At 35.3% G+C, this 14,174-nt stretch overlaps 2 protein-coding genes across 2 annotated transcripts; one reads left to right on the forward strand and one right to left on the reverse strand.

Annotated features, from left to right (window-relative positions):
* Positions 1-254: 254 nt before the first annotated feature.
* On the forward strand, positions 255-1,841 carry LOC126672705 (berberine bridge enzyme-like 17). The gene has a single exon (XM_050366662.1). It carries the CDS (start codon positions 255-257, stop codon positions 1,839-1,841), a length of 1,587 nt encoding a protein of 528 aa, XP_050222619.1.
* A 7,275-nt stretch (positions 1,842-9,116) lies between these two features.
* Positions 9,117-10,091, reverse strand: LOC126672706 (uncharacterized mitochondrial protein AtMg00810-like). The gene has a single exon (XM_050366663.1). The coding sequence runs from the start codon at positions 10,089-10,091 to the stop codon at positions 9,117-9,119; it is 975 nt and encodes a 324-aa protein (XP_050222620.1).
* Between the last annotated feature and the right edge of the window lie 4,083 nt (positions 10,092-14,174).

Raw genomic sequence — 14,174 nt, forward strand, 5'->3', positions numbered from 1 at the left:
ATAAGAGTTTTTAGTGCAACCCGAACCGTTGATATGACCGGTTCGAGGGTTTTCCGGTCGAACCGGCCAGTCCGGTTCGGGTTTGACAACCATGGTTTTTACTAAGAATTTAATTAGATTACTTGATAACCACCTTAAATTGTAAATTATGGAAATTAAATCTCAGCTAATAAATTTGGAAATGTTATTGCCTAGCTTAGTAGCTAGTATATAAATACATACCAAAAGACTAAAACAAAGCATTACCTCTCAAAATGAAGAAAACTTCAGTCTATATAGCAATATTAGGGTTTCTGATACTTATGTGTTCAGTTCCTTTATCAAGATCTGATTCAGCTCTAGATAGTTTTATCCAATGCCTTAATAATCAAACTAATCCGTCGTATCCGATTCTTGAAACCGTTTTTCTCCTTGGTAATTCTTCATTCAATTCTACACTACAAGCTTACATCAAAAACCTTAGATTTTTAACCCCTACAACCCCAAGACCGCTTGCTATTGTAGCTGCAAAGCATGAATCTCATGTCCAAGCAACAGTTCTTTGCGCCAAGTCTCATGACTTGCAAATCCGAATTCGGAGTGGTGGACATGATTACGAAGGTCTTTCGTATACATCTCAAGTGCCATTTATTGTTCTTGATATGTTCAATCTTAGAGAAATTGATGTTCAAGTTGATAAAGGCTATGCATGGGTTGAATCTGGGGCAATTCTTGGTGAACTGTACTATAAGATTGCGAACCAAAGCAATGACACACTCGGTTTTCCTGCCGGAGTTTGCCCTACTCTTGGTGCTGGAGGTCACATTAGCGGTGGCGGATATGGAAACTTGATGAGAAAATATGGATTATCCGTCGATAATATCGTTGATGCCAAAATAGTTGATGTCAACGGTAGAATCATGGATAGAACATCAATGGGAGAAGATTTATTTTGGGCGATACGAGGCGGTGGAGGAGCAAGCTTCGGTGTTATTCTTTCATGGAAGATCAATTTAGTTCAAGTTCCTAATCCGGTTACCGTATTTCGGGTTGGCAGAAAACTGGATGAAGGAGCAACCGATATTTTCTATAAGTGGCAACAAGTTGCTACAAAATTAGATAACGATCTTTTCATAAGAGTAATGCCAATAGCTTCTAACGGTAGCATTGAAGTATTTTTTATTGGGCAGTTTCTCGGAAAAATCGATAGACTTCTTCCATTGATGAACACGAGCTTTCCCGAATTAGGGTTACAACGACGGGATTGTCATGAAATGAAATGGATCGAATCGATACTTTTTTGGGCAGAATTCCCTAATGGAACATCCATTGATGTTTTACTCGATAGGCCCCCTAAGTCACCAATCTTTTTAAAATCTAAATCTGATTATGTAAAAGATGTGATCCCTAAATCAAGTATAGATGAGATATGGAAATTGATGATCAAAGTAGGGGAAATGTGGATACAATTTAACCCGTACGGAGGAAAAATGAGTGAGATTTCCGATTGCGCAACGCCTTTTCCACATCGAGCTGGAAACATATGCTTGATACAATATGGATTAGTGTGGATAGAAGAAGGGATTATAGAAAATAAATTAAATTCTTCAAGAGAAATGTATGAATCAATGGCTCCATTTGTTAGTAAGAATCCAAGGGAAGCATTACAGAACTATAGAGATCTTGACATCGGTAGCAATCCAAGTAATGTCACAGACTTTAAAGAAGCTGAAATTTATGGGCATAAGTATTTTAAAAATAACTTCTTAAGGTTGACCAAGGTGAAGGCTAAGGTTGATCCAGATAATTTCTTTAAGCATGAACAAAGTATTCCACCTTTTGTCGTAAAAGAAGAGAGATAAAAAATGATAAAATACAATATATTTTTAGTTTTTCAGTAGTCAATCTCTTGAATTGACAATTATATCATCAAAAATAAAAAATAAACATTTATGTTGTTTGGCATAAATAATGAACTCAAAAATAATTCAGTGATGTTATAATTCACAGCCAATTCAACTTCTAAATGTTCCAATTTTGATCAAATTCTTACATACATATATCTATATAAATAGTATAAAAGTGAATCCAAAAAACTGTATATTGAAAGTGTCTTCGGTTCACTTTTATAAAAGCCCCTAATAATGTAGCAATAATTTTAAAATCTAATAATACTATACTCAAAGCCATTTGTATACCTATTTACGTAACTTCAGCTACACTATAAATGTCCATATTTTTCTATTATATTACAATAAACCCAATTGCAAGTAGGTTTTCTCTTTAAGATAAGACCATAATTATAGAGTTAATTACAGAAGTAACACTCAATAAAACGATGCCGTTTTAGTTGTTGGATGGAAATGTCTATGTATTGTAGGGATTATTTGAGTGAAATTTTACATATTGTTTTATAAAGATTCAATTTTTTTTTGATGAATTTTTTTTTATGAATATAAAAATTCAAATTTAAATTTTTTATTTACAAACTACTCTTTGATATTATTTCTCTTTTTTATAATAATTTTAAAAATTATTTATATTAAGGATGCCTATTGTTTATATTTTCTAATTTAAAGAGACAGTTTTATTTTGGCTTAATTACTTAAAAAACCCTCACCTTTAATTTTGTTTTCGTTTATACCCTGACCTAGGAAAATTGTCACAAATACTCATGACCTTGTCTTTATGTTTCACCTCTACCCCAAATTTCAAAAAAAAATGACCTATTGAAAATAACTAAATATAAGGGTTATTTAATACCTTTTTCTAATAAAAAAATTATAAACAAATACTTCATCTTTAAAAACGTTCAAATAAGTCCTAAAATTAATTAATTTTTTTAATTTAAATAAAATAAAATAAACAAAATATTTTTAAAAAGTAACTAACTTTTACACTTAATTTTTCTATATTACACTTAGTTTGTCCTAAAGTAATTGATTTTATTAAAGAAGAAGGTGTTTTTGTATAATTAATAACATTGACGTGTAATTAGAATATATACTAAAAATGAAGGACTATTTTAAACTTTTTTTCAAATGAAAAGAGGTAAATTTAATACTTCGAGGGTAGAGGTGAAACATAAAGACAAGGTCATGAGTATATGTGACAATTTTCCTAGGTCAGGGTATAAACGAAAAAGAAGTTAAAGATGAGGGTTTTTTAAGTAATTAAGCCGTTTTATTTTTTACTTTAAAATTTCTTTTACTAAAATTAGTTTTTCACTAAAAAAATCATTTAATAATATCATAATTTTGATGTTCAAGTTTATCCTTAATCTTAAAATTGGTGTCTAAATTTAGGCTTGAGCTTAATATTCAACTTTATAAACTTTTTATTATATAACACAAAAAATCTTATATATGTAACATTAAAAGAAAAATTATACCTAATTTTTGTTACCTATCAATTTTATTAGGCCAAATGTCGTAAAAAGGCCAAACCTTTCATAAAAATTTCACAAAAGTCCTGACCTTTCAATTTTGTCGATTTTGGCCAAAAACAAATTAATTGGTTTCAATTGTAGCCAACTCTCAATTTGATTTCAATTTGCCTATGTGGCGCCTATGTGGTGCCTATGTGGCATGCCAAATATTGAAAGGTCAGGACTTTTGTGAAACCAAATAATTCATTTTTGGCCAAAATCGACAAAATTGAAAGGTTAGCACTTTTGTGAAACCAAATAATCAGTTTTTGGCCAAAATCGACAAAATTGAAAGGTCAGGATTTTTGTGAAACTTTTGTGAAAGGTTTGGCCTTTTTACAACATTTGGCCATTTTATTATTATTTTTTCATATTTGCATTTCACCTTTCTCGCTCTCTTTTATTTTTTATTGTTTATAATAAAAGAAATCAAATTCATAAATAATAAAACAGAACATGGAGCGATGAAAATCTTAGAAGTGGTATTTATTCATGATTTTGCTATTATTTTGAATTTTTGGTTGGTAAATTTTTGAATTTAGCTTAATCGCCGACGTGTTCCATTAAATAGGCTTCAAATTCAATGTTGATGTGCTGAAACTGAAATATAAATTAAGGAGTTAATTTTATTTTAATTGTTTGAGTCTTTATTATATATGGTTTAATAATAATTTTTTTTTCTTAAATTGAATCAGATTATTTTTGTTATGATAAAAGACGCATAAGGTTTTGAATCATATTTTTTCCCAAAAATCATCTACAATTTTCATGTTACTTTCCATATATTTTTATCTTTTATTTCCATTTTTAGCATAATTTTAGTTTGCTTCGGTTTAATCGCATCGAATTGGCGCACTTCTAACAACATAAATATTTTATTTTGTATTTTTTTTATTTAAATTTTATTTTTTTGAATCTTTTTACTTTGATTTTAGCTGTCTTTTTTTAATATTATCTCATTGTTTTGGTTTTTTTGTATAGCATGAGTTTCATTAATGAAGATCGACCAACAAAATAGAGTTTTGAACAAAAAAAATAAAAATTTTTTGAAATTTTTTTGAAGTTAAAGATAAATTTGGATTCTATGGATATATATAGCTGTGTTTTTAAAAATCCTATGATTGAGCTGGAAAATTTTAATTTCACGTACGAAAATGATATTATTATGTTGTTGAAATTGATTGTAATACCCCAAATATTTTAAAGATAATTAAATTGTGCCACGTGTCGTGAATTCCGATAAATTAAATTAAGAAGGATTTAGTTTAATTATATTGGGAATAAAGAATAACAATTATTGAGCGGATTAGCGGGAATTAAGGATATAACTTCGGAAATTAATATAAGATAATTATAAATCCCGAGATAAGAATTATTTCGCCAAGGTTCGCGAAATATTTTATAGTATTTATGGTAAAAATCTCGAGTCAATCGGAGACTGTTTAAATTTTGGACGCGGATAGGTTTTTGGACTAAATTAGAACTTTTGAAAGTTCAAGGATTAAATGGTAAGTTTTTAAAGAGTTCAAGGACCAAAAGTGACATTTAGCCAAATATACATATAACCTCCAAAGTGAAGAAATTGTCCAGCACCAGCACCATCATCAGATTCTTTTTCATTTCTCTCGCCGTTTCACTACGGTTCCGTCGCTCAATCTTCGTTTCTTGTCTGTTTTCAACGTTCTATAGCTCGAAACGATCGTATTTCAACGGCGAATCACGGTAAGCTTGATGTTTTATCGTTTGGATGGATGAATTTCTTGATATATCGAGTTAAAATTTTAGGCCACGAAACGATTTTATCGTTTTAACGATATTAGGATTGATTTATAACGTTTTGAATTAAGATTTAGTGTTTTCGACGTGTTTGTGCGTTGTTTGGATGTCGGAAATATGACATTAGGTCGGAAGCACGTCGGTTTGGGCCTCGGGCCGCGAGCCCGTGATTGTGCGTCGCACGGCTCTACTGTGCGAACGCACAGTGCACTGTGTGATCGCACAGTGCTGTGCGAACGCACAGGAGGACTGTGCGAACGCAAAGGAGGACTGTGCGAACGCACAGTCAAACGTGCGCCCGCACAGTGTTTTGCCGATCGTTGCATTTTTGGGTTTTGACCCGTTTTCGCGTAAAATTATCGGAATTGATTAGTTTATCGATTAATTATCGATTAGCTCGAATTATTTAACCTAACGAGGTTAAACGAAAATGGATTTAGAAATGATATTCGATCCGTAAACGAGTTAGAAACCGTTTATCGGGAATATACGTGAAAAGCACGACGGTTAATGAATTTAGCGTGTCGTGTCTCAAGTGTAGAGTCAATTTTAGAATAGGATTCTGACGTGAGTCAATTATTTTAAAATAGTTTTAGATCCGGCGAGGCAAAGAGCCGTTGGACCAGGAGCTTGGGAAGCTAGACGTTTCTGAGCACCAGAGTATTTTTGGATAAGCAGTCACTGTGAGTTTATACAAGTTTACTTTTAAAGTATTTACCCAAGCAATTATTTTATATTGCTTTATGTTTGATTTGCATGTTTATAGTGCGAAATCTTTATACAAATTGCATATACGCTTGATTTGAAACCAGTATTGATATGATGGAACGTGCTACCTATTGAGCGGCAATAGAACTGCGTGATCACCAGTTTTGATTTGATACAGCTATGAATACGATTAAGAACACGAATTTCAAAGTTGGATATACGAATGCGATACGAGAGTGAACTCGGTTACAGTGTAACCTGAGCTCCGTATCTAGTAGGTTGGACCTACGAGTGGGTTGGACCCACCATTGGAATTAAGAGATTTGTCGCGACTGACGTAGTAGAGTGTGAATACTCCTGGGTCGGACTATTGGATAAATTTTCCTCTGAGTACATACATTTAGCATATTCGAGGATTAGGGTTTCAATTGGATCTTGTACTTGGCTGCACAAGGTTTGAACATTATTGCATTCTTTTATGTTTTATATGAATACTTGTTAGTAAATGTATGAACTCACTCAGTATATTCCCATATACTGACCCCTCACAGTCCTTCTTTCAGGTCAAAGCGTTTTGAAGGACGGACTTCCTTTCCTTGTTCCGGAAGTCTACAATAGTGAAAGACTATGTCAAAGAACGTTTTCTTCGTAGGCTGCAGTAGTCGGTAGGTGTCTGTATGTGATGTAAGATTTAAATTTAAACGGTATATTTAAATGGGCAACTCTGATATGATATAAAAGTATATATATATTATTTGTTTATGAAGATCGTATTTTAACCGTTTGATTTCCTTAACCAATTACCATGAGTGGAATTGGTCTAGAATATGATTAAAGACAGGGCAGGACTAGACATGAGGTGTCGCTCGGTAAGACCCTAGTCTATAATAACGATTCGCGATGGTTTTCGAAAAGTAATTCAAATATTTTGATACGTATAATGATAGTGTTTAAAAGGATTTTCTGAAAACGTTTTATATAGAATAATATATTTAATTCGCGTAAAATTCATAGTTGTTTTAGGCTTGCTACGGGTTCCGGAGCTACCACTCCAGTTCCCTAGCGCCGGTCTCGGCTCAATAAATTGGGTCGTGACAATTGTGGTATCAGAGCAGTTGGTCCAGTTACCACTACTAATATGTGATTTCAAACAGTTGGTTTAGGATACCACTGTTTTGTGTGTGAGTCTACCTAGGAACTACTCCAGCACATAGGGATTCGAGTCATGTCTTGATCAGTTTTGGTTTGATCTTAAGATTTTAACTCTCCTCCCTACGATCTGAGTCTGTTATCGAGAAGATTGTTAGACGATATACGTATGCGAAAGTATTTTGCTTACGTAAGAATGATCGATATATTATATGATCGTTGCGTATGATCACGTACAAGGTGGACAATCGACATTATGCAACGCGATGACGAGGCTAGCATACTAAGAATTATATGGTATAACGATACCATTAGAGTCATGCGATAAGCGCTAAGAAATGGTCGATAGTGAAATATGGATCCATAGGGATGAAAGAATTTTCCGAGTTACAGAGTTTAAGGTTTAGAGAACTTACAATGTGAAAGAATTGTGATTTACAAAGATTAACTGTTTTAATGATTTTGAAAGTATAATTGTGCCTAGATTTGATATAGTAATATACTATTGCCATGACATGAATAGAATTGCATCACTACATACACATTAAATGAAAACAATAAGAAACGGATTCATACATTACTAGGACATGCATCATATGCATTATGCTCAGATAAGAGGTAAGTTATGGAAACTCTTTGGGGATGAGAGACGTCATCGCCCTAGTGCACAATTATACTAATGTTTAAAGAATTTAAACATGAATTTTGTAAAAGAGTCAGTTTCTTTTTATTTCAAAGATTTTTGAAATGGTTGCAATCATAATTGTTTTAATGTGAGTAGACCTAGACTAGAACTCTGTAACGAAGGGGAAATGTTCGAGATCTACTTACAAGCAATCCTCGAGGGCACAGTGAATGCGTACAAGGGTGCGAACGAGAAGTTATACCTTCGGAAGACACGAAAGTATTCGTAGGTCTAAGATCTATTATAATATAGAAAGATAAGATATGCCTGAAGGGTTAAGTATAATCTATTGATCAGTGAACTAAGATGTCGCTATCTTGGAACGAAGAGATTAGAACTCTATGTTATAAGATAATGGAAGTGCGAGAAGTGATAGTTGAATATAGTAATCGATCTATAGCTTAAACCTTAGAGACAGAAGATAATTTCTCTATGCATGGATGACGCAAGTTCTACGCAATATCAGAAGATTGTTAAACCAACATATTTTTTGATTGAACCGTCAGATCGGGTTAATATCGGAGTACAATATTCATAAGAAGGTTGACAAGGAGTTGACCGTTGCGATCGTCGAACGGAAAACTAAGCGACAACTTCATAAGATTATTCGTAGGAGACTTATACGGCTGGAAGTAACCAACCTAGCCAACATACTATGAAAGTATAAGAAGTAAAGACGTAAGATATGTAGCAAATGTAAATGGGGTGACAAATAGGATTAATAAAGTTAAAGGATGGATTGTATATGTGATTGCGTGAACTATGTTAAGGAGTTAGAAATCCGTGTAAAGAGCTGTGCGGTTGGGCATTCTGACCAACAAATTGAAGGATAAGGACATGTACACGAAGTATAAGGTCACAGGATGAGGGTAAGAAGGATAAAACGCGAAGAGTATAGTACGATAGCTATGCAAGCTTGATAACGACTTCCAATGGAAGACATCAACGCTACATGTGAAAGAATGGCACACGTTTCATGACGAAGATTGTACCAGGCATATACAAATTAAGAGTTCCATATTTTAGGACTGGCGAATAGATCGAAGTAAGTTAACACTTAGGATACGTGATATGTTACGAACAAGGATGCCTGGATAAGGATGTTACGATAAATGATGAAAGCAATGACAAAAATAATATGTGAATACTTTGTTGTATTTTCTATTAGAGTTTACAATCTATATATACAGCTCTAGGGTACATACAATCCCACTAATTTAGAGACTAAAATAGAAGGACATATTTACAGCAATTTAGGGAGCTAATTATAAGGGAACAAATCACTGCTGATTAAGGAAGAGAACAAAACATAGCTAATTAAGAAAATCAGATCAGATTAGGGAAATAATATCTGATTAAGCAAATCAAATATGATACTATTGACATCCCCCCTCAAATTGATGCGGGTAAGTCAAATAGCATCAATTTGCCCGTAAGGAACTTGTGTCGTTGGTGAGGCGTAGCTTTGGTGAAGATGTCAGCAACTTGAAGATCAGTACTGATGTGAGGAAGAGTAATAACATTGCGGTTAAAAGCCCCCCGAATGTAATGGCAATCTACCTCGATGTGTTTTGTGCGTTCATGATATACTGGATTCGCAGTAATTTGAATAGCACTGGTGTTATAAGCATGAAGAGGAGTAGGAGCAACTTGGGTAAATCCAAGTTCTGAAAGAAGACCACGTAACCAAACAATTTTAGAACATGCTGCAGACATGGCTCTATATTCAGCTTCAGTTGAAGACTTTGAAACACAATCTTGCTTTTTACACTTCCAAGAAATCAACGCGTTGCCAAGGAACATGCACCAACCTGTTGTGGATTTCCTAGTATCTGGGCAACCGGCCCAATCAGAATCACTATAAGTTGTCAAATGAAGAGAGGATCCAACAGGAAAGAACAATCCACGAGATGTTGAGCCAAGTATATATCTGATAATCCGGCGAACAGCAGCAAGATGAAGATGCCGAGGTGATTGCATGAATCTGCTAACTGTATGAACAACATATGAGATATCGGGCCTTGTAACAGTTAGGTAAATAAGACTTCCAACAAGCCGCCTGTAGAGAAAGGGATCAGGCAAGAGATTGCCTTCATCCTTTCGATATTTCACGTTTACTTCCATTGGTGTATCAACAGGGGTAGCATCTTTCAAACCAGCCAAATCAATGAGATCTTGTGCATATTTGTTTTGATTTAATAGCAAGCCATTTTGTTGAGGATGAACTTCTAGACCCAAGAAGTAATTAAGATGGCCAAGATCTTTCATCTTAAATGTACTATGTAACATATGTTGAAGGTCTTTGATAAGTGCAATATCAATACCAGTTATGATAATATCATCAACATACACCAAGAGCATGACCATACCTGCGTCAGTTGTGCGAAAGAAAAGAGATGAATCATGATGACTCTATGTGAAGGAGAAGTTCAACAAAGTGCCACGAAACTTTTCAAACCATGCTCTAGGAGCTTGTTTAAGCCCGTATAAAGGGCGCCTTAATTTGCACACCTCATCAGGAGAAATAAGAGTCATACCAGATGGAAGTTTCATGTAAACTTGCTCTTTCAAGTCCCCGTGCAAGAAAGCATTTTTTACATCCATCTGAAACAAAGGCCAAGACTTAGATGATGCAATAGCAAGAACAGCTCGTACCGTGGTCATCTTTGCAACGGGTGCAAATGTTTCTTCATAATCAAGACCATATTCTTGTTTATTGCCAAGAGCAACCAGCCGAGCTTTGTATCGGTCTAAAGAGCCATCAGATTTAAGTTTCACATTGAAAACCCACTTACTTCCAATTGCTTTAACATTTGGAGGACATGGGACAATATCCCAAGTATGATTATCTTTAAGAGCTTGAAGCTTATCTTCCATAGCTTGCTGCCAACGTTCATGTGCTATTGCCTGCTGATAACATGAGGGAATGTAAATAGGAGATAAAGTAGCAGTCATAGACGTATGAGATGAAAAACCATACCGATCAGGAGGGTTATGAGATCTAGAACTTCTTCGAAGAGTGGTTGGTTCACCGGCATTAAGCAAAGCAGGATCTGATGGCACAGGAAGATCTATAGGGACCTCAATGGGGCATATTGGAGGATTATTTGCTGCTGGATAGCGTCTTCGATAAACACAATCAGGCTGAAATCTTTGAACAGCTTTTGGAGACTCTATAAAGTCTGGAAGAATAGAAAGTGAAGAAGATTTTGAAACTGGTGGCAAAGTAAATGAGATATCTTCGACCTGTTGCGTCTTGAAAAATAACTGATTTTCAAAGAAAATTACATTCTTAGAAATGCGAGTGCGACGAGCATGAGGATCGTAACAAAGAAAACCCTTTTGAGTTCTAGCATATCCTAAAAAAGCACACTTGACAGATTGGGCAGCTAGCTTATTTCTTTCATGTGATGGAAGATGAACAAAACACACGCATCCAAAATTATGAAGATCGGTATAATGTGGTGTATTTCCGAATAACCGAAAATATGGTGACAATTTACTCAAAATGGTAGAAGGTAGTCTGTTTATTAAATAGACAGCAGTAGATAAAGCTTCACACCAAAAACGAGGTGGAACAAAAGAGTCGATTAAAAGAGTGCGGACAACATCAAGAAGGTGGCGATTCTTCCTTTCAGCAACACCATTTTGTTGGGGTGTGAAAGGACAAGAACGTTGTGATATAATCCCATGACATTGGAGAAATGATTGAAATTCATTTGACATATATTCTCCACCAGAATCTGATCTCAAAATTTTTATTTTTGCTGAAAATTGTGTCTCAATGAAAGCATAAAAGATTTTAAACACGGAGAAAACCTCACTTTTGGACCTAAGAAAGTAAATCCAAGTAAAGCGAGTATAGTCATCAATGAATGTAACAAAATACTTGTAATGTTCATGTGAAATGATCGGTGCAATTCCCCAAACATTAGTATGTACAAGATCAAAAGGTTTATTTGTATTAGTTGTATGTAATGGAAAAGGAAGAGTTTTGCTTTTACCAAGTTTGCAAGATTCACAATCAATATTAACACCACCATTAGAAGTAGAACTTTTATTTCCAAGTAAACCAGATTTAAGCAACCGAGTTCTCCATTTAAACGAGAGCGATGTTTCCCCTTCCCCAAAACCCAAACCCTAACCCTAGCCCAAAACCATCTTCATCTCTAAACCATGATAGCAAGTCACTAAACCTTCCCCGTTACGTTCAAACCACAGACTCTTCTCAACCGACAGTCCTCTATTTTGAAAACTTTCCACAGTTTTGGAAATATTCAGACCTGCAAACAGCCTTTTCCAAATATGGAATTTTTGGCAATGTTACAATTGCAAGGAGACTCAATAAAGCTAATCGCAGATTTGGTTTCCTTACGATTGATGATCATTCCAACGTCAGGGAGTATTTATTTAAGCTCAATAAGGTTTGGATCGGCACTTATCTGATTAGGGCATTCAAGGCTCGTTTCCCTCTCATCAATCATCCTGTTCAGCATACGAAGATTGCACAGGCATCGGTTTCAGCTCGCATTCGTCCGCCTGCAGTTCATCAAATTACTCATCATTCTCTTCGTGACTCAAGATCGTTTTCTCAAGTGGTTGCTAATAAGCCCATCGTGTTCTCTCCGCCATCTCATGAACAGAATGTTTTCAAGATGTCTGTCATTGCAGCTGTGATCAATTTGCCATCCATTCTCCATGCATGCAGTTTTGTGCAAAAGAAAGGTATGAACTTCGGCTCTTCTTCCTTTCTAGGAGGGAAATTTATTCTGTTCAATTTTGATAATGACATTGATAGGAGGGCTTTTCTCGGTACGAATTGGTCAGACTTCTTTGAATCGGTAGTCCCTTGGCACATGGATTTCTTAGCAAAAGAGAGATACGTATGGATTAGAATCATGGGCATTCCAATGATAGCATGGAATGAGAATTTTTTCAGGATGGTGGGAGATAGAATGGGCGCATTTATTACGAATCATCCGGTGGTTGATACTATGGATAGGATGGATGCAGCCTACGTCCTTATTTCATCGGGTTTTGAGCGCATTGACTGCTCTGTGCCGGTTCAGATTGATAGAAAATTATATTCCATTGCTGTTATTGAAACGGACTCGCCTATTTTGTTGGACGATTATAAAGACTCATCCTCGGCCTCTGGTTCCCTGGAGGACTCAGAATCTCAATATTCTACTGACCAGAATACAACAGAAGTTGCAGAAACTGATGCTGTTCGTTCAATTTCAACAAATACGAAGGTTCTTGAAACAGCCCCTGGAGATACTACTTGTGTTAACAATGATTCACCTTCTCTATCGGAATATCCAGCCCTTAATCACCCGAGTATCACACAAAGAAGGAAGCTTAAATCTATAACAGCAAATGGAATGGTTTCCCCGGCCCATTCTCTATCAGCAACAACTTCATCACTTGACCATGACTTTATTCGTAATCGCAACAACATAAATTCAGCTCAGCATATAGCAAAGACAGCGGAGGAAAGATATTCTTTAGAATTGGAGAAAACATGGCAAGTTGGACTCGATTTGGGTCTTTTCAATCCGGAAAACAAAGAAGGAATTATTGGCCTTCTTTCACAATCTTCTTTGAAAGATTGCATGAATCCAAACCAGAATTGACTGGTTCTTCTTTTCAAGGTTTTATCATTCTTTTATGTCGTATCCATTTAATTTTATTTCGTGGAATTGTCGGGGTGGCTTATCCTTTTCAAGGAAACAGAGAACTTTGCGTTCGTTGATCGCGAAACATTTTCTTTCTTTAGTCGGCCTTATTGAGACTAAGCAAGATTTAGTTGATGACTTTACTGTTAATCGTCTTTGGCCGAATAATGATTTTGGGTTTTGTTATTCTCCTTCTCTAGGCGCTTCAGGTGGCCTCCTGTGTATTTGGGACAAGAAATTAATTTCGCCTACTAGAATTGTTACTTTTCCTCGTTGGATTTGTATTGATTTTGATATTTCTTTGGTTCATTATCGATTTATATTAGTTTATGGCTGTTCTCTAGCTGTTGACAGGGCTCTTTTATGGTCGGACATTCTTCCTGAAGTGCAGACTGATAGAATTTGCTTTATGGTAGGGGAATTTAATGAAATTCTTCATCCGTCTGACAGACTGAACTGTAATGGTTATTCAAATGGTATGAAGCAATTTATGGATTTTATTCAGGCTTCTAGTCTTGTTGAGCTTAATCCACAAGGCCGCCACTTCACATGGCACAACAGTCATTCTCGTTCTAAGATCGATCGTTGTTTTATTGATGGGAATTTATTTTCTACTTGGTCGAGCTTGTCTCTGGAGGCCCTTCCAAGGAACTTTTCAGATCATACTCCTCTTCTTTTCAAATCGACTACCTCTGTTGATTGGGGTCCGAAGCCTTTCAAATCTATCAATGCTTGGTGGAGCAATTCTTCTTTCTATGGTCTAGTTGAGGAA

The sequence above is a fragment of the Mercurialis annua genome, linkage group LG3 (genome assembly GCF_937616625.2).
Source record: "Mercurialis annua linkage group LG3, ddMerAnnu1.2, whole genome shotgun sequence".
Taxonomy (NCBI): Eukaryota; Viridiplantae; Streptophyta; class Magnoliopsida; order Malpighiales; family Euphorbiaceae; genus Mercurialis; species Mercurialis annua.